The sequence below is a fragment of the Cnephaeus nilssonii genome (genome assembly GCF_951640355.1).
Source record: "Cnephaeus nilssonii genome assembly, chromosome: 2".
Lineage (NCBI taxonomy): Eukaryota > Metazoa > Chordata > Mammalia > Chiroptera > Vespertilionidae > Cnephaeus > Cnephaeus nilssonii.
Window position 1 is genome coordinate 75,757,041 of NC_137073.1, and position 26,603 is coordinate 75,783,643.

The 26,603-nt window shown below is 41.3% G+C and overlaps 2 protein-coding genes across 6 annotated transcripts in view; one reads left to right on the forward strand and one right to left on the reverse strand.

The window, feature by feature from the left end:
- GFM2 (GTP dependent ribosome recycling factor mitochondrial 2) overlaps positions 1-18,479 on the forward strand; it is a 54,920-nt gene extending 36,441 nt beyond the window's left edge. For 3 of the 5 annotated variants that reach the window (XR_013814948.1, XR_013814950.1, XR_013814951.1), the window contains exons 18-22: positions 123-302; positions 2,366-2,481; positions 3,551-3,733; positions 4,322-4,503; positions 16,389-18,479. Coding sequence is in view for 1 of the 5 variants with exons in the window: in XM_079796405.1 (XP_079652531.1) it covers positions 123-302; positions 2,366-2,481; positions 3,551-3,733; positions 4,322-4,450 (608 nt within the window). In the remaining 4 variants the exon portion in view is untranslated. Of the gene's footprint in view, positions 1-122; positions 303-2,365; positions 2,482-3,550; positions 3,734-4,321; positions 4,633-6,964; positions 7,427-16,388 lie in introns of those variants that run through there. The other 2 variants (XR_013814949.1, XM_079796405.1) reach the window with 2 other exon arrangements.
- HEXB (hexosaminidase subunit beta) lies at positions 4,780-26,603 on the reverse strand. The gene is made up of 14 exons (XM_079796430.1): positions 26,277-26,603; positions 22,135-22,280; positions 18,486-18,551; positions 15,979-16,025; positions 15,626-15,736; positions 12,953-13,054; positions 11,246-11,375; positions 9,579-9,756; positions 8,926-9,012; positions 7,435-7,507; positions 6,488-6,662; positions 5,579-5,669; positions 5,310-5,414; positions 4,780-4,957 (listed from the first exon to the last, which is right to left on the reverse strand). Exons 1-14 carry the CDS (start codon positions 26,513-26,515, stop codon positions 4,900-4,902), a joined length of 1,608 nt encoding a protein of 535 aa, XP_079652556.1. The 5' UTR covers positions 26,516-26,603; the 3' UTR covers positions 4,780-4,899.

Consider the following 26,603-nt stretch of genomic DNA (forward strand, 5'->3'; position numbering starts at 1 on the left):
GCCATTGTTAGTATTGTCTCGCACTTTATCTTTCATGAGAGCTTGAACTTGTTGATTGCAGTTTTCCCAGTTGTGGCACCGTGACACCTTTTCAGAACAAATCTCTGTATATTCGTTTACAGATACCGTGGATAGAACGTTAGGAGACAAACGGCACCTTGTGACTGTTGAACTGGAAGCAAAGTCAACGGAAACATCATCTGCTGTGCCTGTTATCGAGTATGCTGAGAGCGTTAGTGAAGACATTCTGAAGGACTCCCAAGAGGCCATTGAAAATGGAATTCACAGTGCATGCCTCCAAGGTAAGGTACCTCAGATAAGAGTGAGCATGAATATCACACTCACTCCCAATATTACTGATTATTTCAGTCTCTCTTCCCATCATGTGTATGTTATGCCTTTTATAATTATCCCATTGTTCTGTTTTTCTCAGTCTTATGTTGAGTTTGCTTTTTCAGTTTGGAGGTTTCTGCTGATATATAACTCAGAGAGAAATAGGGGGAGAGAGAGACAGACAGACACATCGATTGGTTACCTCCCATATGTCCCCCGACTGGGGATCGAACTGGTGTACAGGATGATTCTCTAACCAACTGAGCCACCTGGCCAGGGCTGACTCAGAAAATAGTTTCCTCAGCCTGTCCAGTCTACTTGTAAGCTCATCAGAGGCATCCCTATTTCTGTGATGGTGCTTTTGAGCTCCAATATTTGTTTGGTTCTTAATCAGGACTTCCATCTATCTCTGCTTTCATGCCCTTCATTCTTACATGCTGTCGGCTCTCTCTGTCAGAGCCCTTTAGCACATTAATCATGGTTGGTTTACATTCCCGGTCTGATCATTCCAACATCCCTGCTGTGTCTGGTTCTGATGCTTGTTCTGTCTATTTAAATTATGCTTTTTGCTTTTTAATATGCCCTGTAATTTTTTCTTGATAGCCAGACATGGTATACTGGGTAAAAGGAACGGCTGTAAACAGGCATTTAGTAATGTAGTGAGGTGTGGGGACGGGCAGCCTTCTATAGCCTAGGATTAGGTCTCCATCTTTTAATGAACCTTTGCCTCTGGACTGTCAATTGCACTAGTGTTTTAGGGTTTTTTTCACTCCCCTTATGTGGGACAGGATGGCTAGAGTGGACCGGAATAGGGCACTTCCCCCATCAGGCTCTGATGATGGTGATACCCTTGCAGGTTAGGCTTTGGTTAACTAGGTTCCCCTGAGTACAGGCCTTGTTAGGAACAGAGTGCTCTGGCCCTGGTCGGTTAGCTCAGTTCGTTAGAGCATCGTCTGGATACACCAAGGTGGCAGGTTTGATCCCCAATCAGGGCACTTACAAGAGTCAACCAGTGAATGCATCAATACGTGGAACAACAATTCGATGTTTCTCTCTTTCCCTCCCTCCTTTCCTCTCTCCCTCTCTTCCTTTCTCTCTGAGTCAATAAATTAAAAATGAAAAGAGTACTCTGTAGTCTAAAATACTGTTGTTTTTTTAATCTTCACCCAAGGTGTTTTTTTAATTGATTTGAGAGAGAGAAACATTGATGTGAGAGAAACATTGATTGGTTGCCTCCCACACACACCCCAACTGAGGATCGAACCTGCAACCTAACCTAGGTATATGCCTTGACCGGGAATTGAACCCGCAACTTTTCAGTGTACAGGACACTTCCAACCAACCGAGCCACCCAAACAGGGCCGGAAGTGCTGTTTTGATTTGTAGTTGGTTGAATCCAAGGATGCGAAAGCAATGGATACAAAGGGGAAGGGGCCGACTCTAAGTTTTAAAGGAGTCAAGAATTACACGCAGGTTTTTGTCTGCTTGGGGGTCGGTTCCTCTAAATTCCCTGCATTTTCAAGGGTCAGCTGTATTTCAGAATGATTTCTTCCCACACAAAGCACCAGGAGGCTTTTCTCAGATAGTGACTAGTACTGTGAGAACCTGCTTGAGCTCCTGGAGGTAAATCTCACAGAACTGTGTCCCCTTCATGACAGTCCCCCCCCCCCAGCCCCCCCAACATGTCCACACCAAGCCTCAGTCACTGTCGATTACAGTTGTTTTTCTTACGCTGGTGCTGGTGCCTGGGGCGTTTTCTCTAGTGAGTCTTTGCTCCAGGAAGCTGTGACCTGTATTTGCCCTCTCTCCATTCTCGGGGGCAGTGGTTTGTCCTTTGTCCTCCCACCTTATAGATCCAAGAAGAGCTGTTGATTTGTCAGGCTGGTTTCCTTCTCCTTGTTGTTAGGACCGAGGGGTGACTTCCAAGGAAGCTCCTTACGCGCTAAACTGGAAGTGCTCTCCCTGTTTCTTTACATTTCTGTTCCTCCTCACTGCACACTGAGGCCTAATACAAATGTTCCCCCTTGCCTAGGACCATTGCTTGGATCCCCAGTTCAAGATGTGGCAATTACTGTACATTCACTGATCATTCATCCTGGTACCTCCTCAACTATGATTTCTGCCTGTGTCTCAAGATGTGTACAGAAGGTATATAACTACTGATCCTTTCTGCTTTAAGGTGACTCTTCTGACAGTAGTGTACTCTGATCCGCAGGCAGCTGTACTTGTAGTCTTTGCTTCCTGAGCCTTGTAGTCAACGAGAGTTTTTACCATGGAGAATTTTTTATTTTTTTAATCACTGGGTTTTATTTGCAAGAGGATCTAAGAAATCACTGTTTAACATCGATAGCTATGAAATATTCCTTGGTTTTGGCAAATAGTCAAGTTTCCTTAAGTGGCAACTCTGCTTTCTCTATCTCAGACACATAGCCGGTAGAAACAAGCTTGGTAGGTTTGAGTAGAAGACAGCTTGGCCAAAGATGAACTACATATAAAGGACATTGAGGATCTAATTTTGGTTTCAATATTGGAGTTCATATTTATTCAAGTAAGATTACCTGTAATCAAGAATTGCTGCATTCAGGATAAGCATCTTCCCTTCTCAAAGCATAAAGCAACCTGGTCGTCTTGGCATGGTTACCCAGTAACTACTGGGGCTGGATTAACCCCCAGGGTCCTGGTATGCCAAGAAACGGTTCCATGCATTCCTCAGTGTGGGGATGCTTTAGCCTCGTAGGTGACTGATTTTGCATTGAAATACTTGCTTTTATAACCATCTTCTAATATTTTACACTGTGAGACCTGATTTTCTATAGTCTTATTTGAATCCATAATTATAAAATTAACTTTATATACCCCAAGCCTCCTGACTTAAGAAGGCTGAACTTAATCTATCCTAGAAGTTAAAATTCAGATTTTTTGTTGTTAACCCTCACCTGAAGATATTTTTCCATTGATTTTTAGAGAATGGAAGAGAAGGAGGGAGACAGAGAAACATCGATGTGAGAGTTATTGATTAGCTGCCTCCTGCACATCCCCTACTGGGGACAAAGTCTATAATCTGGGCATATGCCCTGACTAGGAATCAAACCGGTGACCTCTTAGTTCCTGGGTCTACGCTCAACCACTGAGCCACACCTGGCTGAGCTAAGGATATTTTTAAACAGAAATTTGACTTCCAATTTAGAAATGGATTGGCATTCTTTAATTTTTTTAGGCTCTGAAGACCGCTGATAAGCAAATTTTGGAGCCCTTGATGAACCTGGAGGTCACGGTGACTAGAGATCACCTCAGCGCTGTCCTGGCAGATCTGGCACAGAGAAGAGGGAGCATCCAGGAGATCCAGACTCGTCAGGACAACAGAGTTGTGGTTGGCTTTGTTCCCTTAGCAGAGACCATGGTAGGTACCTTGTCACTGAAAAGTATAATTTTAATACAGGGACAGATAGGCTGAGCACAGAGAGACAGTCAGTGGCACCTGAAAGGCATCAGGGCTTTAAGGCAGAGGCTGCGTGTCCCGTTTCGCCATTGGGAACTGTTAGGACTTGGGATTTCAATTGTAGGAGGTTCAAGCAGCATGGGGGTCCTTTCGCCCTCCACGGAGGTAGAGGTGTGTTGAACCAAAACCTGGCACCAGCCTACCATTTCTTCCCTTCCAAGCTCTTACACTGTTTCTTTAATCGCCAGTTTTCGGGCAAGTGTCCTTCTCCTCCCCACCAGCCTCTCTGTTCCAGAACAAGCACCCGAGTGCTGGCAGTCCTCTCACCAGAGGCCGGGACCAGGGGCTATACCTGGAGCATACCAGTGTTCTCAGTCCTCCACAGGTTGCAGATTTTTCCTGAGAAAAAGGATTCAATGACCATTTGAAGAAGTGATACGGTTAAGTTACTTAATCAACTTTTCTGCTAATGGTCAAAAGATAAGCGGCAGGAAGAGAAACTTGAGGCTTAATGTGGAAGAGATAACTGATTTAAATGTTTTTGATTAGGGTTATTCAACTGCGCTTCGAACGCTAACATCAGGCTCAGCTACGTTTACCTTAGAACTCTCTAATTACCAAGCCATGAATCCTCAAGACCAAAGTACGCTGCTCAACCGAAGAAGTGGCTTGACCTAAGTGCTTCAAGGTCCTTGGGGAGAAATTCAGGAGCACCTACCTATTCGTTTTTAGTAAGAACAATTTTTATTGCTTTATTTATTGGACAAATGTCACTTAAAACTGACAGTGGCATCGTAGCCGCCATTCTACTTTATGTCATGAGAAATGTGCTTTGATGTTGAGAGTTAATGTACCTGAACTATACGGGTGTACACGAGGTTATTACTGTCAGTAAAGACACAGCCCTTTGGAATATATTGAGTAATATCACCAAGTTACATTGTGATTTTTTTTAAGCTTCTCTCACAAAGATGCCAGTCTTGTATATGTAATGTGTAAGATAGAAGTTCAATCAATACAAAGATACTTTATTTATACACAGTGTACCAAATCTTAATTTTACATCATTTCAAAACCAAGTTGATTGTAGTAGACTGCTCTGGGCCTTTTCCCCTCCTAGTTTCAAATCATTTCAACACATTGTCACAGTATCCAGTAAAAAGAGGTTCTGCAGCTATTCCACGTCTGTAGAACAGATAGAGTATAAATAAAAGATGTTTTAGATATAACTCATTTCCATCTTAAAAACTTAGTAGCTTAAATCAGAATCACCAACCACAGCATTCATTATTTTTAAAAGATAGTTCAAGTGATTCAAGATGGAGGTCCAAATTTAACATAGCTATAAAACAGTTGTAAGTCAAAATATATCTTCTTCTTATAGGTATTATTCCCAATTTTTCCTAATTAAGTCACTACTACTTAGATGATATACATTTTAATTTATAGCAAAAATACCCAAGAAGCAAACTAACAGTATATAAGGTTAAAAGTCACCCTGGACTTAATAATATCCTATCGTGAAAAATAGACTTACCGGACCATTCTGCAGCGGTGAACTGTTAGTCTTTTGTAGGCATCATCTAAACTTCTGACCTCTTTCCGACTCCAGAGTCTCTCACCGATAGCACTTGCCCGAGGCCTAAAATTTAAACCATATGTCTCCCAAAGCATTTTAAATTTGTGCTTTCTTAAATAAGTGAGTATTTAAGTCATATGTGTAGGGGCATTCCTAATGCTTTCCAACTTGGATGGAGAAGGAAAACTAAGGCACCTTAATTCAAATTTACCACTTAAATTCCATACCATAATCTCGGAGAGAGGTTAGTTGCATCCACATATTCTCCCCACAGACAAGCTTCTCCACCAAGGACAAGTTGTTTCTGTTCCTGAGTACCTACATTAAAATCATTGGATTGATGTAAGTTAAGTAGTTGCAGCTTAAGGCTGACAAACAGAAAGATAAGTCAGTATTGCCTGAATCTTTATCCCGGGGCTACATTTTTCTCCTGTAGTCAGCAGAATGTTGGGAGATGTTCATGGTAGTGGCACAAGAAAGGGTGGCAAACTTCATTCCTGCCCCTGACCCTGTGGTTCACACAGTGCTTCTTAGCATGTGTCAACTATGTGGTGGGCCAGTATTAAAGATACCATTTTATATTGGTTTTCTGCAAACTGATTTGGTCACCAGAAACATTTTTCCCCCTGGTTGCCTGTGAATAGTGTACCAGGGAACACAAATTGGAATATTAGTGATCACCACTCCTGTCTTTGATATCTCTCTCTTGGTAGTAAAAAAGAGACCAACTACCTAATCCCTAATCCCAATCAGGGCACATACCTAGTTTGTGGATTTGATCCCCAGTCAAGGTGTGTACAGGAGGCAAGTGATTGCTGTTTCTCTCTCTTCCTTCCTCTCTCTCTAAAATAACTTATCCTCAGGTGAGGATTTAAAAAATGTAGGTGGAGAGTAACAAGACTCATTTGTGAAAATTGAGATAAAATCTAAGGGAATCCACTTTTGAAGTTCTTTTATTTAGGTAAGGATTTGGTTTATTTCACATTTCAAATAATACTGAGGCCTTCCTTTTTAAGTGAATACAAAACCAAGAATCAAACATAAAAGGGAGGAAAGTTAGTAGGTAATACCTAGGTAAGGATTTCCTGGAGGGAGGGGAGTGAAGAAAATTGGGGTAATGATGTTGCTTCACTTACCACTAAAATTAAGAGGTTCCACTGCATAGTATATTCTCCAGTCTTGTCCATAACTGATCCTGTCCAAGTACCACGGAGCAGAGATGATCACAGGGAAGCCAGCTGCTGTGATTGCACTCAGTTCACTAGTATACTTTTCCCCTTTCCATACTTGAACTACAGTGCCTTGCTGAAGCTATTAAAGTTAAAAATTGCAATATATATTATTAGGTCTAGCAAATACAGTAGGTGATACTTAAAGTCCAAGACTTGTAACTAGAAAACTAACTAAGATCCTTGAAAAAACTTACACATTGTCATCTTTACCCTTCCTCTTCAGTTAGTGCCAAATGCTGTTTCTTATAGAGACTTAAATTTAGAAGTTGCATTAACCGTCAGGTTGGATACTTAACTTTTGCCTATTTATGATACCATACAGGTGTAATGAACCAAGGCTTTAGTCCCATCCTACCGCACTATTGTTTTACTTACTTTCAGATTGTGAGAATGCCAACAACCCTTCTGGAAAACTCATACTAATTGCTGGAGTTGCAAATTCTCAGTTGCCCCAAAGGAAAATAAAGGAGTCTGGCTAAGAATTAGATGCCATGTAAAATGAAAAGTGTACATTGGCAATTTTACCTAAAACTACCTTAATAGCAGTAAAGACTCATTTGTTCTTATCTGTTTGTTCTGCCCTTTCCTGAAAAAAAGGAGCTTACTTCAAAGTACTCCCATTTGTGATTAATGAGATGGCAGGGGAAAAATGAGAAGGAGGCAGGAAAGAGTGAAGTAAATGGAAGAAAAGAAACAAACATCATTAATATTGGCCTCAGTGCACAGCTACTGTCTAATAAAAGTTTAAATGGAACAGGAAGCTGATTTCCCCATAGAGTTGGGGAATGGAGATATTAGAACATGAAGCCTGTCATAGTATCAGAATCAAATGTAGTTTTCATACTTCTCACCTTTGCGTTATTATCAAAAACCTCTTGCCAGACTATGGATCCCTTCTTTACAGTTGAAACAATATTCAAAAGCCTACCATTGGGGGGGAAAAAAGTTATTTCAGATCATAAGCTTAACAATATGTTTAAAGCATGCATATTTTCTACCAAGGACGGCAACACTGAGAGATACCTTTCAATATAGCACAGCTTTAGAGCAGAACCCGCTAAATTTGGTGGTAAGCCATGTGGCTACTCCTTCCTAGAACATGGCTCAGAAGCTGACACAGCAGCGGGGTTTAACAATCATTTGCTGATGAATGAGCTAAAAAGCATGTGCCCAAAATTGGAAGACAGGGCAGCTAACAGGGAAATATACAAACAACAATCTCTAGTCATTTCATGGGTATCTTAGAAACTATGATCTAGTCCAGTGGTCGGCAAACTCATTAGTCAACAGAGCCAAATATCAACAGTACAACAATTGAAATTTCTTTTGAGAGCCAAATTTTTTAAACTTCTTCTAACGCCACTTCTTCAAAATAGACTCGCCCAGGCCGTGGTATTTTGTGGAAGAGCCACACTCAAGGTGCCAAAGAGCCGCATGTGGCTCACGAGCCGTGGTTTGCTGACCACTGATCTAGTCTATAATGACACCTACATAACACTTAACAGTTGCTGACAATCGGCCCATAAGTATTTCCTGATATTTAGACAATGCCATGTACTCTGCAGGATAAAAAAAATAAAAAAAAATTAGAATGTATCATACAAAAAGCGAAATAGGAAAAGACTAGAATCCGGGCTTGCCCAGTGCAGGCAAACTACAGCCTGTTTTTGTGTGGCTCATGAGCCAAGAATGGTTTTTACATTTGTAAAGTATTAAAAAAATAAAATAAAAATGTGCAACCGGATGTGGCCCACAAAGCCTAAAATATATTCTTTCTGGCCTTGACAGAAAAAAGTGTCCTGGTCCCTAGTATAGAACAGCACTGCCCAGTAGACCTTTCTGCAGTGGTGGAAGTGTTCTTGTATGTGTACCTTCCAATGTGGGAGCCACTATCAAACCTCATCCAGCTATCGGACACTTGAAATGTGGCTAATGTGACTAAGGAACTGAATTTTTGATTTTCTTTAACTTAAATGCAAATAGCCACATGTGGCCATGGCTACCACACTGGACAGGTATAAAGTAAAAAATGCTCCTGGAAATGAATTACAGGGGCTGGATGGTGGTGAGGACTTCATAGGGTAGCCAAGGGCTTTCAGCTGAGTTCTTAGATCATGACTGCTGTCCTGTAGTTACTGCAAAAGGCTTAGAGTTACCATGTTAACTGATCTGAAGAAAGCAGTGGTTAATGCTTCCTTCTTTATGATTTTTCATGCAAAGTATACAACATCTACACTTTAGCAAGGGGTGGAGAGAAAATAAAGAAATAAAACAGTACTACTAATAGCTAAAACTTTTACAAAAGGCATTGATGAAATTAAGTAGGCTTTCTAGTAACTTACTTTTGAATATAGAAAGATTCTAGTTTTTTAAAGTCAGTGCCGAAGCCTTTCTGCTTCATGAAAGTCTGGATATTTGGATTGGTCTCCCTTAAAAAAAGCACACACACAAAAAAACCCTGATTAAAATTTCATTAGTTTGATAGGCCCAATCTATGTAAAGCAGCGTACATCTTACCACCATTTGTGCCGATTTAAACTATTAAAGTTGTAGAGTAAAAACTTAGTTATGAGTTATCTTTGTTTTCCACAACAAATAATTTTTTCCAGAAGCTGATTTCTTGTAAAAATGGCTTTCCCTACCTCCTGCCTCTCTCCTCCATTTATGGCTATTCGCGAAGAGGATTTTTTATTTGGAACCCCCCTTCCCCCCGCCATTTACTCATTGCCCTCTTTCACTAAAGCTGTTTTCATTCACTACAGTCCTTTTTTGTTTGTTTTTAAATCTCCATTCTCTTCTGCATTTTGATTCTCCTTCCTAAAAGCTTTTACTTTCTCATACCACCCCAAATTCACCATCTCGGGAGTTGTGTTGCCAAATGAAAACCATGCAAGCAGAGATGGTATCCCAAATCTTTCCTTTCCTTGTGGAGACCTTTAAATCTACTTCAAATGCAATGGTTAAAGAAAACAAGGGTTTTAAAGAATTGTCATACCAACAATCATATTCCACTTCATCTCCTCCCAAATGAATGAACTGGTCTGGAAACACCCAACTGATTTCTTTGAAGAGTTTATACAGGAAACTGTAAGTTGTATTCAAAATAGGGTTTATAGGTCCAGAAGTTCCAGGTTGATAGGCATTGTAACATGGAGTCAGGAGATTTTCCTGACCTAGAGAAAAACAAGATTCTTTTCTTAAAAAGTAATTTGATTACAAAGATATGGCTTAGCACATGACTATAAGACTATTTTGTTGGACAATTGTTTCCTGAATCCCATCCCAGTACCTCTTTGTTTCCCTTTCCATCAGCCTCAGAGATTTTATCAAATATTATCTTAACTATTAATGATTCCCAAATCTTCAGTTTGCCCCAACTCTTTCTTGAGCTTCAATCTGAATTTCAGATTCCTTGTTCATTACAATTAAACATCCTATCTGCACTTCAAATACAACCAAAAAAACCCCACAAATTTTCTGTTCCCTAAGCTCCTTCAGTAGCTTCTCTTGATTTTTGTATTCTGGTAAGGGCACCACTACCCTCCCAGTCTATAACTCTTCCCCTTCCTCCTAAAATCAGAAAGTTGCCAAATCCTATGGATTATATTTCCAAAATGTCTCTGAGTTCTGTACATTATTTTCCATTAGGACTTCAGTCTCTTTCCCCTTCCAATCTGTCACTTTCACTTCGGTTTTCCTGATGTGTAGCTCCCTCGTGTCACTCTTCTGCTTTATAACTTTCACTGGTTTCTAGGTATCTTGATGAAGACCACATTCTTCAGGCAAGACCTCTACATTGCACTTTTCCAGATTTATTTCCCACTATTCTCCATGTCCACCATAATATTTATTGAACAATTACGTTAGGTGCTGTACTGTGTGCTTTACATTCATTATTTAATCCTCAAAAAGTTACATGGTAACTACTGCTAACATTCCCATTCTAGAGATGGGGAAACTGAGGATGAGGTGTTTTATAATTTGTCCAAGGTCAGGCAGTCTGGCTCCAGAGCCAGTTCTTAACCACCTTGTAATAAAATTCCTTCTACTCTGCTTCAGTATACTCCAAATAAATGCCTTTTCTTGTGTTATTCCCTCCACTAGAAACACAAATATATTCTTTAATCTCTCAAAAGCATTGTAAGTGTTAGCTCATCCATAAAACCATTTCTTTTTTTTTTTTTTTTTAACTTTTATTGATTTCAGAGAGGAAGGGAAAGAGAGAGAGATAGAAACATCAGTGATGAAAGAGAATCACTGATTGGCCGCCTCCTGCACGCCCCCTACTGGGGATTGAGCCCACAATCCAGGCATGTGCCCTTGACTGGAATCGAACCCAGGACCTTTCAGTCTGCAGGCCGACACTCTATCCATTGAGCCAAACTGACTAGGGCAATAAACCATTTATTGAATTCACTTACTATGTTCTACTTGTCATAGTCACTTTGTATGTTTTCCTTTATCCTATTTTTATACTTTAGGCAGTGCCTAGATACAGCAACTTGCTCACAACAGACACATAATAGTTACTGAATTATATCTGTCAATAGTGCTGTCTTTTGTGTAAGTCATAACAAAGAACAAAATAAGCCAACACCAAGTCATAAAATAAGAGATGCAGGACCTCAAATGTTCACTTTTTGCAACTCATAAAACACTTACCTTTTCCCCAAGACTGTGTATGTCCGGGGCTATCAAATTCTGGTATGACTCGAATCCCCCGTAATCGGGCATATTCAATCACCGCACGGACTTCATTTGGTGTATAAACATGAGACATAGAATAGCTTCCCTGTAAAAGCCACGTTGATTAAAATTTAAATGTATGAAATGCATTTGGTCCTAAAAACTATTAACAGTCCTAATTGCAATTTGATATCTCATAGCTGAATTTTTTCGCTATCACAATGTATTAAATAGTTCCATGTGATGTTGTATGACTCATTTAAATTACTTACCATATCTTATCTCCATAAGCTCTCAGCACACTTTACATTAATTCCACATTTACTGATCTATCTAAAACAACCCCTCATTATTCTGTGTCAATCTCATGTAACCATACAAGACAGAAATAAAATGTTTGACTCCAGAGTGAAAACTCTGAAAATGAAATACATTGCCCTTGGCAACTTAGAATAAAAATTTACAGGTTACTACAAAGCATAACTATTGTCTTTTAAAGTCACTTTAATTACTATCAGCTTTAAAAATTCCCCCAGAAACACTGATAAGTGACCAGCTATTTCTTTAAGGTTACCCTCAGTTTCTTTATAGGTCACTTGAAAAATTAGAACTCAATACTGGTTGTAACTAAAGATAAAGGTCCATTAAAGGTATTACTGTAGCACATTTCTCAAAGTATAAATATCTTCCTATATAATAAAAGCCTAATATGCTAAGTGTCCAGTCGTCTGGTCATCTGTTCAACTTATCAAAGCGTAATATGCTAATGATATACTAAGGCCACTCAACCGCTCGCTATGACATGCACTGACTACATGTTAGCTTGCTGCTGGGGTCTAGCCAATCAGGACTGAGCAAGACGGGCCGGACACACCCTGGAGCCCTCCTGCGGTCCCTCCCCAGCCCCAATCGTGCACCAGTAGGGTCCCTTGGCCTAGCCTGCACCCTCTTTCAATCTGAGACCCCTCGGGGGATGTTGGAGAGCCGGCTTCGGCCCGATCCCGCAGGCCAGGCTGAGGAACCCCACTACACTGGGCCTCTAGTAATATATAAATTCGTGCACCAGGCCTCTAGTAATATATAAATGTATATGTAACATATAAATATAAATGCTCAACTCCTAAAATTAGCCTTGCCCCATCCCCCAAATCAAATTTGTGTCTAATCAAGATTAGATCTAATATCCAGTCCACCAGTTTATAGTAAATACAGAAGAATATGTTAATAGACACTATGGGAATGCAATTAGCAAAACCCAGACTATGGGAAACTATTTGGAAAAATTACTTAATTTCTTCATCAAAAAACAAATTCTAAGGAGAAAAAGCCCAACTGGAGTGGCTCAGGGTTGAGTGTTAACTTATGAACCAGGGGGTCATGATTTATTCCTGGTCAGGGCACATGCCTGGGTTGCGGGCTTGGTCGCTGGTAGGGGGCGTTCAGGAGGCAGCTGATCAATTATTCTCATCATTGATGTTTCTATCTCTCCCTCTCCCTTCCTCTCTGAACTCAAATGTATTTTGAAAATAAAAATGCTAAGTCACACAGCCTATTAGAAAACATTTAAACCACAAATATCTAACTTTTACACTTTAATTCTATCCATAAGAAACATTAAAGCTACAAATTTCTAATGAAGCTACCAAAACTTTTTGTAAACAGACTACAACATAAATTACTCACTTTGTTGCTTAACTCTGGAAAAGTGGTGCTTTGATAAGGGAAAGACTGATCATCGACTATGTGCCAGTGGAGAACATTAAACTTATTAAAAGCCATGGCATCCTGCAAAAAAAAAAAAATGTTAAAAAATGATATATCACAGATATAACACACAATCCAATTTACATATCTCCCACTCAGGATTGTTTTCAATGTGTCTGCTTCCTTTTAAAATTTTCAGCAAAGAAAGAATGTGGGAGCAGTATAAATCCTATGTCTTATGTACTTTATATGGCATGCCATATTTCAAAAAGAAAAGCCTATATAGAATCTAAATAGTGAGCTGTAACTTTGCTTTATGAGAAGGGAGCAAGGTTATAAATTCCCAATAAGTATTAAGGGACCAGCCAAGAATGGAAAATAGTACTTGGCTGCTACTACTATGTTTGAGAATGGAGCAGAAGAAAAAGGAGGCATTCATTCAAGTTCCAGAGCTTGTAATTCCCACCATTCTAAGATCTGAGTGCCCATTCCTTAGAAATAAAAGAAATATGGTACAAATGCAATACAATTCTAATAAAAATATCAGAAGTTTTTAGGGAAATTGACATGTTTACTCTGGAGGAATTAACAACATAATCCTATATAATAAAAGGCCATCCTATATAATAAAAGGCCAGAGACCATAAGTGTCACGACCGGAATGAACAGTCACCATGAGGTGCAGACTGGGGACTGGCTAGCATGGGCAGGCGGTGAGCATGGAGTGTCGTGGGGCAGCAGCGTAGGAGTGTCGCAGGAGCGTCACGGGATGGGGGCGGCAAGCCTGGAGCTTCGTGGGGCGGCGGTGGCGAGCCTGGAGCTTCACGGGGCGGGGGTGGCAGAGGCGGAGGGAGCTTTGCAGGGTGGCGCACATGACCCTGATGGCAGCTAGGCCTAGGGACCCTAACGGTGCACGATTTTGTGCATTGGGCCTCTAGTGTTTATATAAAACATAAGATTATTTTAAAAAGGTAAAAAGTAATAAATGGGGGTATTTTCCCTGCCAGATAACCAAATTTAAAGCCTGCCTTCTCCTTCATCAGGGCGGAAGGGATTTTCTAGTGCATTTGGGAAATGGCTTACATACAAGGGAATTACACACAGGAATATGTTGAGGATAATGGTGGTGAAGGGAGTTCCATCTCCCCAGTCTTGTTTAAAAAACCACAAGGAACTCCCTTCTCTGACAATGCAAATCCTGCCGTTACCCTCAACATATTCAGCACCAGATTAGCAAACAATGTGGCAAAGGTGTACCCCAGTGTTGGCCAAGCATACAATGGCACAGCCTCTCTAGAAGACAGTCTGACAGTCCGTACCAAATATAAAATGTGTAGTCTTGAAGCTCAGAGATTCACATTCTTAGAAATAATCCTGGTGAGTGTACAAATATAGTAATACTTACTCTGCAGTGCTCTTTGTGATAATAATAAACTAACCTAGATGTCCATCAGCAGGAGACTGGTTAAATGCACGTAAGATGGAACATTCAACTGTTTAAAATGATGATATAGATCTTATATATTCTTTCATTAAAAGATGTCCATAACTGTATTTTAAAGATAGCAAAGTATAATCCCATTTAAGTTTTTTAAAAAGTCACATTATTTGATAATATATTTTTTAAGTCTAAAATCAGATAAATGGGACATGAAAACTTATGTTGATCTTTGGTAAATTATGTGATTACTACCTATTTTATTAATATCTATATTGGGTGAAGTTTTTATATTACACTTTTTTTTTTCATAAAAGTGACTGATGTCTTTTGGAGGAAAAAAATCAGGGTATTAATATAAATGCAAAAATAACTTTTTAATAATATGGTGTGGCCCTAGCCAGTTTGGCTTAGTAGATAGAGCATCAGCCTGCGGACTGGAGGGTCTCGGGTTCAATCCCCAGTAGGAGATGTGCAGGAGGCAGCCAATCAATGATTCTCTCTCATCGATGTTTCTATCTCTCTCTCTCTCCCTTCCTCTTTGAAATTAAAATATATTTAAAAATAATAATAATATGGTGTGTTTGTAAATGATCAAGTGAAGGTGCAGAAAAACGTGGGAGGAAAACCTCCCCACTGCTACAAAGTGGCAGTGATGACAGAGATGAACCAATAAAAAGTCCACAGGAGAAAACAGTTATTGTCAGCGTGCACCAGCTCTGACCACCCGAGGTTCCATATTGCTTTGGAACATTTCCCTAGGTATAATGCAGTTCCCAGACTTCTATGTCACTATAAAAAAAAGTGGAGGTCACAAAATTAAAGGGCACTAACTAGAGGTACAGTGACCACATATTCCTAACCAGAAGTCTAGACCCACGATTTGACAGATGGGAGTAGACAAAGAGAGTCAATGGGCACTATTAAAACTGTCCTCTTAATCCTGGCTAACCTTGTGGGTTTCTCTTCTCCCACCCCCACCCCCATCCTCCCATGAAAACAATAGGGTGAGATTCCCTAGGGGAGTCTCTACTTCAGCTGAGGAAATATACTTCACAAGAGAGAGAGAGAGAAGAGAGCCCAGTGCTTACACTTAGTACATAAAAAATGAATCCCCACTCCAACCTATATAATAGCATAGTCAACATAAAGTAACAACATAAAAGGACACATCTTCAGAATGCACAATGGATTAAAATAAAATAATTACCTACCAGAGTTTTAAGAATACTCTTAACTGACAGAAAGTGTCTGGCTGTATCAATTAAAATCCCTCTATGAGGAAACCTTGGAGAATCACTAATGGTGGATTCATTGACGGTGAACTAGAAGACAAAATAAATTTTGACTTATTTTCAGAAATTTCTCTTGACTTGAGCTCAATAAAGACTACATCTATCTATGCAAGTATTTGATACCAAAAAAGTAAAATTTACATTTACCAGCTAATATAAATATTTGGGGAGAAGAAATCTTTAAGAGGTAATAAATAGCTAAAAAGCTTGCATTTTTCTTGTAGTAATATGTCTATCCAAAAATGTTGGTAACATATGATAATTATACTTACAGTCCCATAAGCATCTTGATATATTAACTGGCTAAAGGTCTCCAAACCTAGGGAAAGTAAAATTTATAATTTATTGCATAATTTATAAAATAACAAACTGAAACAATAAGAGTTGTGTTATCCAAACACAGAACTACGACCAGGTAGTGCAAATAAAATTAAATACAGGGTGTCCCAAAAACATGTATACACACTTTACAGCTGCTAGCTCAATTGATGTTTCTGTCTTTTCAGCCAGACTAAGCTTTGAACAAAGGAAATTCGTCCTAAAATGCTACTGGAAGTTTGAAAATCCAGTTGAAACGCAAATACTGCCTTTATAATTATTCAAAGTGTGTATACATTTTTGGGGGGACACAATATACACACTTTAACAGATGGTAACTCCCTGAATTTTCATTCCTTTTCAGGTTTAACTGATTTGAAATAATGGACGAAGCCAGACTAAACTTTGAACAAAGAAAATTTATCCACTAGACTTTTTTATGGGGATACAAAAAAAGGTAACATTTATGGTACAAAAACAGCAACAGTGGATGAATTGAGGGCACACAAATACCAAACAAAATAATTCTTGATTATTTGCGATTCCATTGCTTTGCATTATCAGCAGTGCCTGGACCAGAACCGTCAAAAGTTTGAAAACAGGCGTTGACAAAAAAATTATTATTTTCTGTATTCTTTTAAATTTTGAAAATGAACTGTATATTAATAAACACTTTATAATCATTCAACATGTGTACACATTTTTGGGACACCCTATATAGTGTTTTACCTTTACTCTCCACATATTTTCTAAAATCAAAGCTCAATTTTTAAAAAAATTCCTGTTGCTATAAATAAAGATGCTTTATTTCATTGTTCCCATAGCCTGTTTTGTCTGAATGATAAACACAGAAAATAATAGTGATTTAATAAAACAAAATGCCAGTTCCTAATAAATTTATAGCATTATGAGTAAGAATTTTTATGATAAAATATAAACACTTTGGAAGGTACCTAAACTTAAAAAGAGCAAAAAGGCCCCAAAACCACCATAAAACTATAAAGCCCCAACTTACATCTGGCACCGGGAGGACCCAACCCGCCAGTCAAGCTCTGTGTGTCAGCAGAAACTGCCTGCAGCCAGCAGAAGCTGATAAAAGCCTTGCCCCCCCTTCAGTCGGGGCTGAGTGCACCCAGGTGCTTGAAATAAAATTTCTTTTGATACATTTCAGCCTCATGTCATAGGTGCGTGACCCCGGCCCACTCAACCTTTCAGCCACTGAGTATGGCATGGCAAATCGATGATTAGCACAATTTTAAAGCATAAAGAGGCCATCAAGAGTGCTGATGTTGCTAAGGGCGTGAGAGTGCTCATGAAACAGTGATCACAGGCGATTAAGAAAGGTTAAAACGGGGAATCATTAGGAGTCTGGGATGGATTAGTTCCATTTACATCATTTGTAATGGGAAAAAATGATGCGGTTTTCGAACAAATAGCTTCTCAAACAGCCTTCCGGAACAAATTAAAGTTCCGGAACCAAAGTTCCACCATATATATATATGATCTAGGTGGTGATGATTGCAGTTATGTTTATAGTAAGTATCTATTGATATATTTATGTTCTATTTTGAAATAAGATGATCATGCCATTTTTATTATGACTATAAAACATGATGATTGTTTATTTATATGTGATTATTGTATTTGAGATAATGCTCAACCTGAGTCAAACCCAAAGCTGCCTTTATTTTTAAGTACTATAACTTTGGTTGGTTAGCTCACGTTAAAGAAAATTATCCTTTTTAAAACTTACTATTTGGGCACAGCCCATGTGGCTCATGGTGTGTGCTAGTGACTCTTCCTTACCATGTTTTCTCACAAGACCCTCAGGATCAAGTGATTCCTGGCCAAGAGAGAAAAGCAGAACGGTCCCATTCCCCAGTGCGTTCAGATAAAAATTGGTAGTAAAATCAGATATGACTCCCACGAGAAGACACTGGAGAAGAACCCGGCTGAGCTATAAGGACTCTCATGTGAGATGGCACATGTGTTCATGCTGTGTCAAAATATTTAGCCTCTTACCATATCAAGCTGAAAACATCACCACTATATGGACATATTTTGATTGGGAATATGGTTTTCTCTTTGTATGCTACTGTACTAGGAGGTTGGTTCAGTAATAAATATGGGAGAACTTTTGTTTTAATAACCAAAAATAAATAAAATGGGAGGGGAAAGGCAGCAAGAAGTGACAGTGAAACAAAATCCCCTACTCAGATCAGGTTGGGGCCACTTATAACCCTGGAACATTCCAGCTCTGATAGCATCAATGAATCACAGCACTGCCTGTAATAATCCTCAAGCTTTTTTAAAAGGTCAAATTGAAATCACTCTGGAATATTCAACAAGCCGTTCTGTAAAGTGTCTAAGGAAGCAAAGTTTTGCTGTGCTTGCTTTCCCAAAGCACCAACTGGAAATATTTCTTTACTGGAAAGTAACAATGAAACGACATAGATCTTACCTCGTAATACTCCCCAGACTCTGTTGGCCTTGAGGAAAGCCACTGGTTCTTTTACAACTAAAGAATCTGTATTGGGAATGAAAAAACAAGTTTGTTAATCCCTCAAAGACACACAATAAACGTCCTAAACAAGTAACTGGTGTTTCTAAACCATTCTTTTCTCCTGAGCTCCAGACCTGTTTCTCCAGCTGCCTCCTATACATTGTCACTTAGATGTCTCCTAGATTCCTTTATCGCCACATGCCCAAAACTGAACTCCTCCCTCGTTCCTCTCCATACACTCCCCCGGCCTGTCTCCTCTGCTCTTCTTCTGAGTCACAGCACCCCCTTTAGCCAGCTGAGTTGTTCAGGTCGGGATCTTGGGAATAGTTATCTCCTTGATTCCTAATTTTTCCCTCCAGGAGAGTTATTGCCTCCAACTGCCCTTCAACAGAGTAGGGTTTATGGTTAAGCTGAGACTTTGTCAAAAGTGCAAACATTCCTCAATACCCATAATTCCTTTGTGCCTCTGGTATCACTCAAATCTTCCACTCCCCATAAGACCAGCGTTATCTCTACTCTTTTCCTTCTCCTTCTGTGCTTCTCTGCTTGCCCTGCACCAACCTTTCCCAAATAACACCCTAAATCTGCCTTAAGACTCACTTCCTAACTTCAGCTCAATTCAGCTTTGTCCCACACAATAAAAAGCTCACACTCATCTAGGGGCTCCAATTGGCTGCTACTAGGCCTGGGGTGGGGCTGGGAGGGGTAAATCTTTCAGTCCTTGAAATCACACTCTAGAGGCCAAAGGTGGCCCCAGTGGTCATTTAGTTTTTTACAGTTTGGGGTGGAGCCCCCACAGGTGAAGTAAAGCACCAGCCAGCACAGAAAACTAAAGGGTGACTGATGCAAACTTTGCCACAGTAACGAGCTCAGGGGCTGCAGGTTAATGATTCAATATTGTATCTGGGCTACATCCTCACCCTCCGCGTCCTCCACCACCACCACCCAGACAAAGACAAGATAGTTGGCTGCAGGTAGGGAAGGAGGCTTAGCAGCAGTCAGTAACCATGTGACCCTTTCAGGTGACAGTCTTCTGACAAGGTAGCCTTTTCTATCAGAAGACCAAGTGATGAGTTAGCTAAAGTCCAAGCTAAGAACAGTATCACTATGATGACTACAATCTAATCTTGAGTCTTCTCCAGCTCTATCAGATCTTGACCTAGAGCTCACAGTCCATTGGTCACTGTGTTAACAAAAAACAACATGTTTTGCCATGTTATGTATCGTTTTGAGATCTCCCAGAAATAGCACAGTCATCTAAAAACATTATCATGTTGCATGTACTTGATGCCAATTATTTTCCAATAAACTGAGGAATGGCTGATATAAAAAAGGATTTTGATTCAACTCAATGCAAAAACCACCATTATAAAGCAGAAGGAGAAACTGTTTTCTAAATGAACACATAAGCTACAGAATTTTCAATATTTATTTCAAAACCAAATTTTTAGTTTTAACAATGATTACCTCCCTGATTTGAAATGGAAGTGGCATCTTTGACTTTTCAGTTATCCCTTCCTGTACTTTAAAAAATATATATGTTTTTATTGATTTTTAGGGAGAGGGAGGGAGAAACATCGACCAGTTGCCTCCCACACACACCCCGACTGGGGACCGAATCCGAAACCTGGGCATGTGCTCTGACCGGAATCAAATGGTGCACAGGATGACGCTCAACCAACTGAGCCACACCAGCCAGGGCCCTTTCCTGCACTTTTGTACCATACTTTTGTTTTAAAGGGCACACATACAAATAACATCAATATATTCTCCTTTAAAAACTGTGAAATGTTATAGGTCTCCTTTGAGATGCCCACTCAACTCCCTCTATTGTCCTCAGAAGAAACATCAGGCTTTTCATAGGCATTTTAATACATATAACATGAAAATACAGGATTGCTTTATGTGTGTTCTTACTGACACATAAACACAAAAGTAAACTATCAAACATCCTTGATATATGTAATTATTTATCTACAGTAGAAACTAGTCCACTTTTGTTTCTGAGGGTGTGCAATTTTTATTAGAGAATGATGTAACACTTGTCACTCACTTCCTTTGACATTTCCTCACACTCTGGAACAACAGCTGATAAAACTTATTTCCATTTGTGTGTGTTACTTTTATCATGATCATCATAAACTTGTTTAAACTTAAAACTAGTTTATCCTTCCATGAGGAAATTTCATAACCAGCTTGTCTCAAGAAACTCGCTTTTCAGAATCAAAAGGGTTTGCAAAACTGAATGGAAGATAAGCTCTATTTTCTGGAATGTATGTATTTGTATTACTAACAGTCAGCAAAGATTCCTTGATAATTTAATGACCATTTCTATCTTCATTCAGATTGCAAAACCTAATTCATATATAGTGTCTGAGTGCTGACTGTCAAATCACATGGCTAATGTTGGCAAATTATCCTATTTATCTTCCAAGAACAGCTATAGCATTGAAGAGAAATGTATTAAGAAATCTCATCTTTACCAAGAGGATGGGGCAATCTAAGGACAAAGGAGTCACTCTTTTCTCATATACTGTATCCTTTCTATTTTTATACCCAGCTCACCAGTCTGCTCTCTCTGCACTAATCTGTGTCACCCACGTACTCATATTGCTCCTCTGTGATTCCTTGATATAATTCCACATTATTCCCATTCAGTACACCCTATGGGAAAGGCCTGCACAATTGCTTCTAAACAATTAGGGAAAAGCCATAGAGAATATTTTAGGCAACAAAAAATAACGTAGCTAGCCCTAGCCAGTTTGGCTCAGTGGATAGTGTCAGCCCGCGGACTGAAGGGTCTCAGGTTAAATTCTGGTCAAGGGCATGTACCTCAGTTGCAGGCTTGATCCCCGGCCCTGGTCGGGGCTCCTGTGGGAGACAACCAATCAATATGTCTCTCTCACATTGATGTTTCTCTCTCTATTCCCCTCCCTTCCATTCTCTCTAAAAATCAATGGAAAAATATCCTCAGGTGAGGATTAACTACAACAACAAAATCATGTAGCTATGTGTTGATTATATTATTGAGCAAATGAAATAGCTCCCCACTCCCAGAGTTCTGCATTATCTTTGTGTCAGATTAGATTATAAAGAGAGATCATGAATATAAGCATAGCTCTGTCTTCAAAATAGAAGTTAAGAAATTAGATGTCCAAAAATAAGTGATTAACCAAGTTAGTTATCCAGACAGTGACAGAACATTACTTAGCCATTAAAAATGATGTCCCACCAAACAGAAAAATATTTAGTAAAATACATGTTTATAATGTATTGTTATATAAAAAAAGCAAAATACAAAAATCACATGTACTAAATTAATCCACTTTCATATCACTAGCATGTTTATATATTTGTAAAATGTTTTTAAACTAATTGCTCTTTTACGAAATTTGAGATAACAGTGGTAAACTGAGTGCTGGAGTTATGCGGGATTTATTTCCTCCATTTACAGCACTTTTATCAACAGACTTTAATGGTAATTTTAAAAATAGGAATTATCAATGCACTAACCAAGAACTCACAATAGTTCATGGCATGGGGACTGCTTTTGGCACTTAAATCTTCAGCAGCTTTAAATACACATTCCCATTACATAGGTACTCACAGGACTCATCTGAGGAGATACTGGGATACATTTCACATTCTGAGTCAAGGACAACTGAGACGAGAAGTTGCTGTATGTCCGCTTTAACGTGAACTTTAGTAGGGAGATGATACAACACGTGGTCTCCAAAAATATAGTTATGATATCTGTGTGAGAAATAAATTCAAACAAACTGTAAGCCACTGAAGCTTTAATATGTGGTAGCAGACACTGTCGTTGACCCCTCAAATCCACACTATTTGTTAGTCCAAGTAGAGCAGGAGTGGGGAAACTTTTTTCTGCCAGGGCCATTTGGATATTTATAACACCATTCTCAGGCCACACAAAATTACCAACTTAAAAGTTAGCCTGCTATATTTGGACAAACATTTAATTAACTCACCTATAATGCCTTGGCAGGGCCAGACCAAATGGCTTCAAGGGCCTTAGATGGCCAGCGGGCCAGATGTTCCCCACCCCTGAACTAGAGGCCCTCACCCCACACTGCACATTGAAATCACCGAGGAAGCTTTTTGAAAATACTGATGTCCAGACCTTCAGAATCAGGGTCTTGGAGCGTAGGATCCAGGCATGGGAATTTGCCAAGTTCCCCACACTCCCAGGTGACTCATATGAAGTCCCCAGTAAGAGCCAATAATCAAACCAATGACGGTAATCCAAACTCTGGAATGTACAAGCCAATTCTGACCAGTGATGGGGTGGGGAGGAGGTGTAGTAGCAAGTTTCCTCTCCTATGTGAGCCACAAGAAGAAAACTTAAAAAAAAAAAAAAAAAGAGGGGAAGGGAGGGAGGGTGGGGAGAAAAAAAAAAAAAAGAAAACTTTCTCTGTGAGACCTGGACCAGGTGCACCCACACTAAAGATGGCAGAGCAGAGATGGAAAGAAGACTGATTTCCTAATGATCCTGTTGGGCCAGTTAGCTATGCCTGCAATCCTTCCTCCCTGCCTTTGGACTTCCTGATGTGTGAGATAATAGGTTTTCTTATTGCTAAGCCAGACTGAGTCAGGGTCCTGTTATCGTCCAACAAAACTATGCTAATATAAACCTCCAAGAAATGTCGCCAGACTGCAGAATTCTCACTAGGGCCTTGAAAATGTACCATATGCTATTATTAAGTATCGGAGAAAGAGGATATTAAACACTTAAATGTGATAAAGTTTAGATAGGCTTCAACGCAATTGTTTAAATATTTGTTGTGGCTTTTTTTTTTTTAAGGGCATCTCACTTTTTAAAAAATGCTTCTGTTGATTTCAGAGGGACGAAGGGAGGAGATAGAAACAGCAATGATGAGAGAGAATCATCCATGGGCTGCCTCCTGCACGCCCCCCACTGGGGACTGAGCCTGAAACCCATGCATGTGCCCTGACCAGGGATCGAACCAGCAACCTTTTGGTGAACAGGACGACACCCAACCCACTGAGCCACACTGGCCAGGGCTAAACGTTTTATAGGTGTTGATAAGCCAGAAGGCTGTGTATGCTACCTATGTGTAAGAACGTCTTGTGTTTTTCAAAAGTAAGGAGAGGCAGGAAAGTTCCGGTGAATTTGGAAGTGTCTGGAAGTTAACCAGTGAGCAGGGAATGGAGGAAGAGCTGAGGGCCCTTTTCATAGAAAAGCTTGGACAGATTCAAAAGGAAACTGAGATCACTGATCTATACTTAAAAATGGTTAAAATGGTAATCTTAGGTATATTTTACCAAATTAGGTGCTGGCTTGTCCCAAATAAGGGAAATATTGGCCCTGGGTATTAAAACTCTAGCAGCAAACTCAGAGGGCTCAGAAGCAGTGGTGTCCAAGGTACAGGCATACCTCATTTTTGTGCTTCACAGAAGTTGTTTATTTTTTTTTTTTTACAAATTGAAGGCATAAAGATTACAACTCATTTTACTGTGAGGCTTGCTTTATTTCTGTGGCTGGAACGGAACCCGCAGTATCTCTGAGCTGTGCCTGTATGTGGGTTAATCCAGCCTTTTAGGAACTGAGACTGAAGCTATTTGTTCATTAAAAAAATGACTAGGCCTGGCCGGTGGTGCTCAGTGGTTTCGCATCAACCTATGAACCAGGGGGTAAGGGTTCGATTCCTGGTCAGGGTTCAATTCACCATCAGGGCACATGCCGGGGTTGCAGGCTGGATCCCCAGTGTGGGACGTGCAGGAGGCAGCCAATCAATGATTCTCTCTCATCATTGACGTTTCTCTCTCTCTCTCTCTCTCTCTCTCTCTCTCTCTCTCTCTCTCTCCCCCCTTCCTCTCTGAAATCAATAAAAAAAAAACTTTAAAAAACAACTAGCATGTGACGGACCTCGTTCCAGAAGCTGAGGAAGCAGCCACCCACCAAGCTCTCTGCCCGCAGACTGCTCCGAAGCAGAGCTTGTCCCAGAAGCCGGGCTTCCAGAGACAGGAGCCATGGGCTGCTGAACCATCTGGGGCCCAGGCTGTGTGTGTTCCCGACGGCTGGAAGCTTTGGATCGCCGCCTCTAACTCTTTCCAGCCCCATCGTGCTTTTCCTCTGAAAGAGACACTGCCCCTCCTGAGTTCCTAGAACGCTCACCTGAATGCTTGCAAGTCTTAGCCATAAGGGCTGTTTTACAACCTGCTTCCTAACAAGGCAGGGTATAATTAACAGCTGCTTCACACCCAGGGCACGGGTTAGTTAGGCAAACTCCAGATAATGACCTGCCCTGCCTGGGAATGCCAAGCCTTGTTTTTGCACCATCTCACAGCTGATTCAAGTCCTGGTTATCTAACCATCCTTAATGTGTCACCCATGCTTTCTTGCCATGCTCACCTCACTTCAGCATATTCCCAAGCTCTTGTTTTACTAGTGGTATGGCCCAGAAGGAAACTCCACTCTTAAAAATTGAGTCCCCACGCAAATATGAGGATGTGTGCCCAGCCGTGACCTTCCTTTAGAGACTAAAATTTAGATGACCTTCAGGTACTTTTCCCTTCTCAATACCCAAGACAACCAACCACCTTGTTTTTACTTCTTCACCTGGTCTCTAGCCACCCTGACCTGTGAAGGCTCATTAGGGTATGCGTCTGAAATGAAGGTAACAATATCCATTTAGTTGTACGAAACTCAAGGAGAGAATGAGCCCTCGCTGCTCTCAGCATCTGGGGCCAGCAGGTGTTCTTAAGCTAGTTTTGCGTTTTTCCACCAACTCTTTGGTGTCCTGCAGGTACAGTTAAGCTACAATGCCCACTGGAAACGGAGACAAAATTGGGGGTGGGGGGAGGCAGTACCTAGAGGACCTAGTTACAACCCTTCAGGGCACTAACTCACCTACACACGTCCCACAGTGAGGAGACGGCATGTGGCATGAACTCTCTCCCCAAATGCAATCTGCTTTGTGTGTTGTTAGCAAAGCTAGGCTGTGGGCGGCCTCCCCTTGACACAATTCACCCGGCCCGTGAGCTGCTAAGGAAGGACGCAGAGGTTGGGAGCACGTGACAGCTGCTGGGAAACAAGAAGTGAGATGCTGCGGTTCGCTGACCAAAGCCATTAGATGGAAACATCGGACATCCTGGAACGGGGATTTGGGAAGGGAAAGGGGGTGTTTTAGGCAGTGTGCTCCAACCTACGGGCTTTCCGCCATCTGAGCTGTTACCAGACTGGGGGTGGCTGGGGAGACGGCCTATACATAACAGCCAACTTTGAGGAGCCCCAGGTCCCCAAGCTTTAAGCACTCTTCCTCCCGAACTCCCTTCAGATAACGAAGCTGCCGTTTTCCCTTCCTCTCACCCTCCCTCCCGTCCGTCCGCCCTGTTCTTCCCTCCGAGGGGAACGTGGCCACAGATTCGGAGCAACCTGCTCCACCGAGTACCCCACACGCAAACCAGGGTTCCCGGGCGCCTGGGCTGGCCCGGCGACGGCAGGAGGGGGTGGGGAAGAGCTTGGGCGTCGTTCCGGCTTCGAGCTGGCTCTGCCGCCCGATAGACTTTGGTCAAGTCCCACCGGCTCGGAGACCGTTTCTTCGTCTGTGGAATGGGGACCAGAGCGCCTTCGCGGCTGGGCGGCTGGGCGGCTGTGCAGGTGCCGAGAGGCGCCCAAGTGTCCCTCCCTCGCCCGGCACAGCGCCCCCAGGCGGCCCGCACGGGCCCCGGGCCCCCCGCCGCTCGGCGCGGGGCAGGAGCACTCACCGCCGAAAGGCCTCCTGCAGGATGGTGCAGGAGGTGCTGGCCTTGGACGCGGGGTCGTTGGCGATGTGGAAGTCGTCGGGGGAGAGGTGCAGCACGCGCGGGGACATCTGCACCGACAGCGGCAGGGGCCACAGCGCCGGACCCCGCGTGGCGAAGGCGCGGGGCACGTGCGCCGCCAGCAGCGCCAGCGCCGCCAGCAGCCCGGGCAGCCTCGGAAGCGCCAGCCCGCACAGCTCCATGGCGGATCAGCAGAGGTCCCGTGGGTCCGCCGGGCTCGGCCCCGGCTGCACCTTAAGCCCGGCCCGGCCCCGGAGGAGGAAGCGCGGC

Coding starts and splice junctions, on each gene's coding strand:
- HEXB (XM_079796430.1), bottom strand. CDS start 26,515: ATGGAGCTGTGCGGGCTGGCGCTTCCGAGGCTGCCCGGGCTGCTGGCG. Junction 13,055..15,625: donor AGAGTATTCTTAAAACTCTG/GTAGGTAATTAT, acceptor TTTTTTTTGCAG/GATGCCATGGCTTTTAATAA. Junction 4,958..5,309: donor CACCGCTGCAGAATGGTCCG/GTAAGTCTATTT, acceptor TCTGTTCTACAG/ACGTGGAATAGCTGCAGAAC.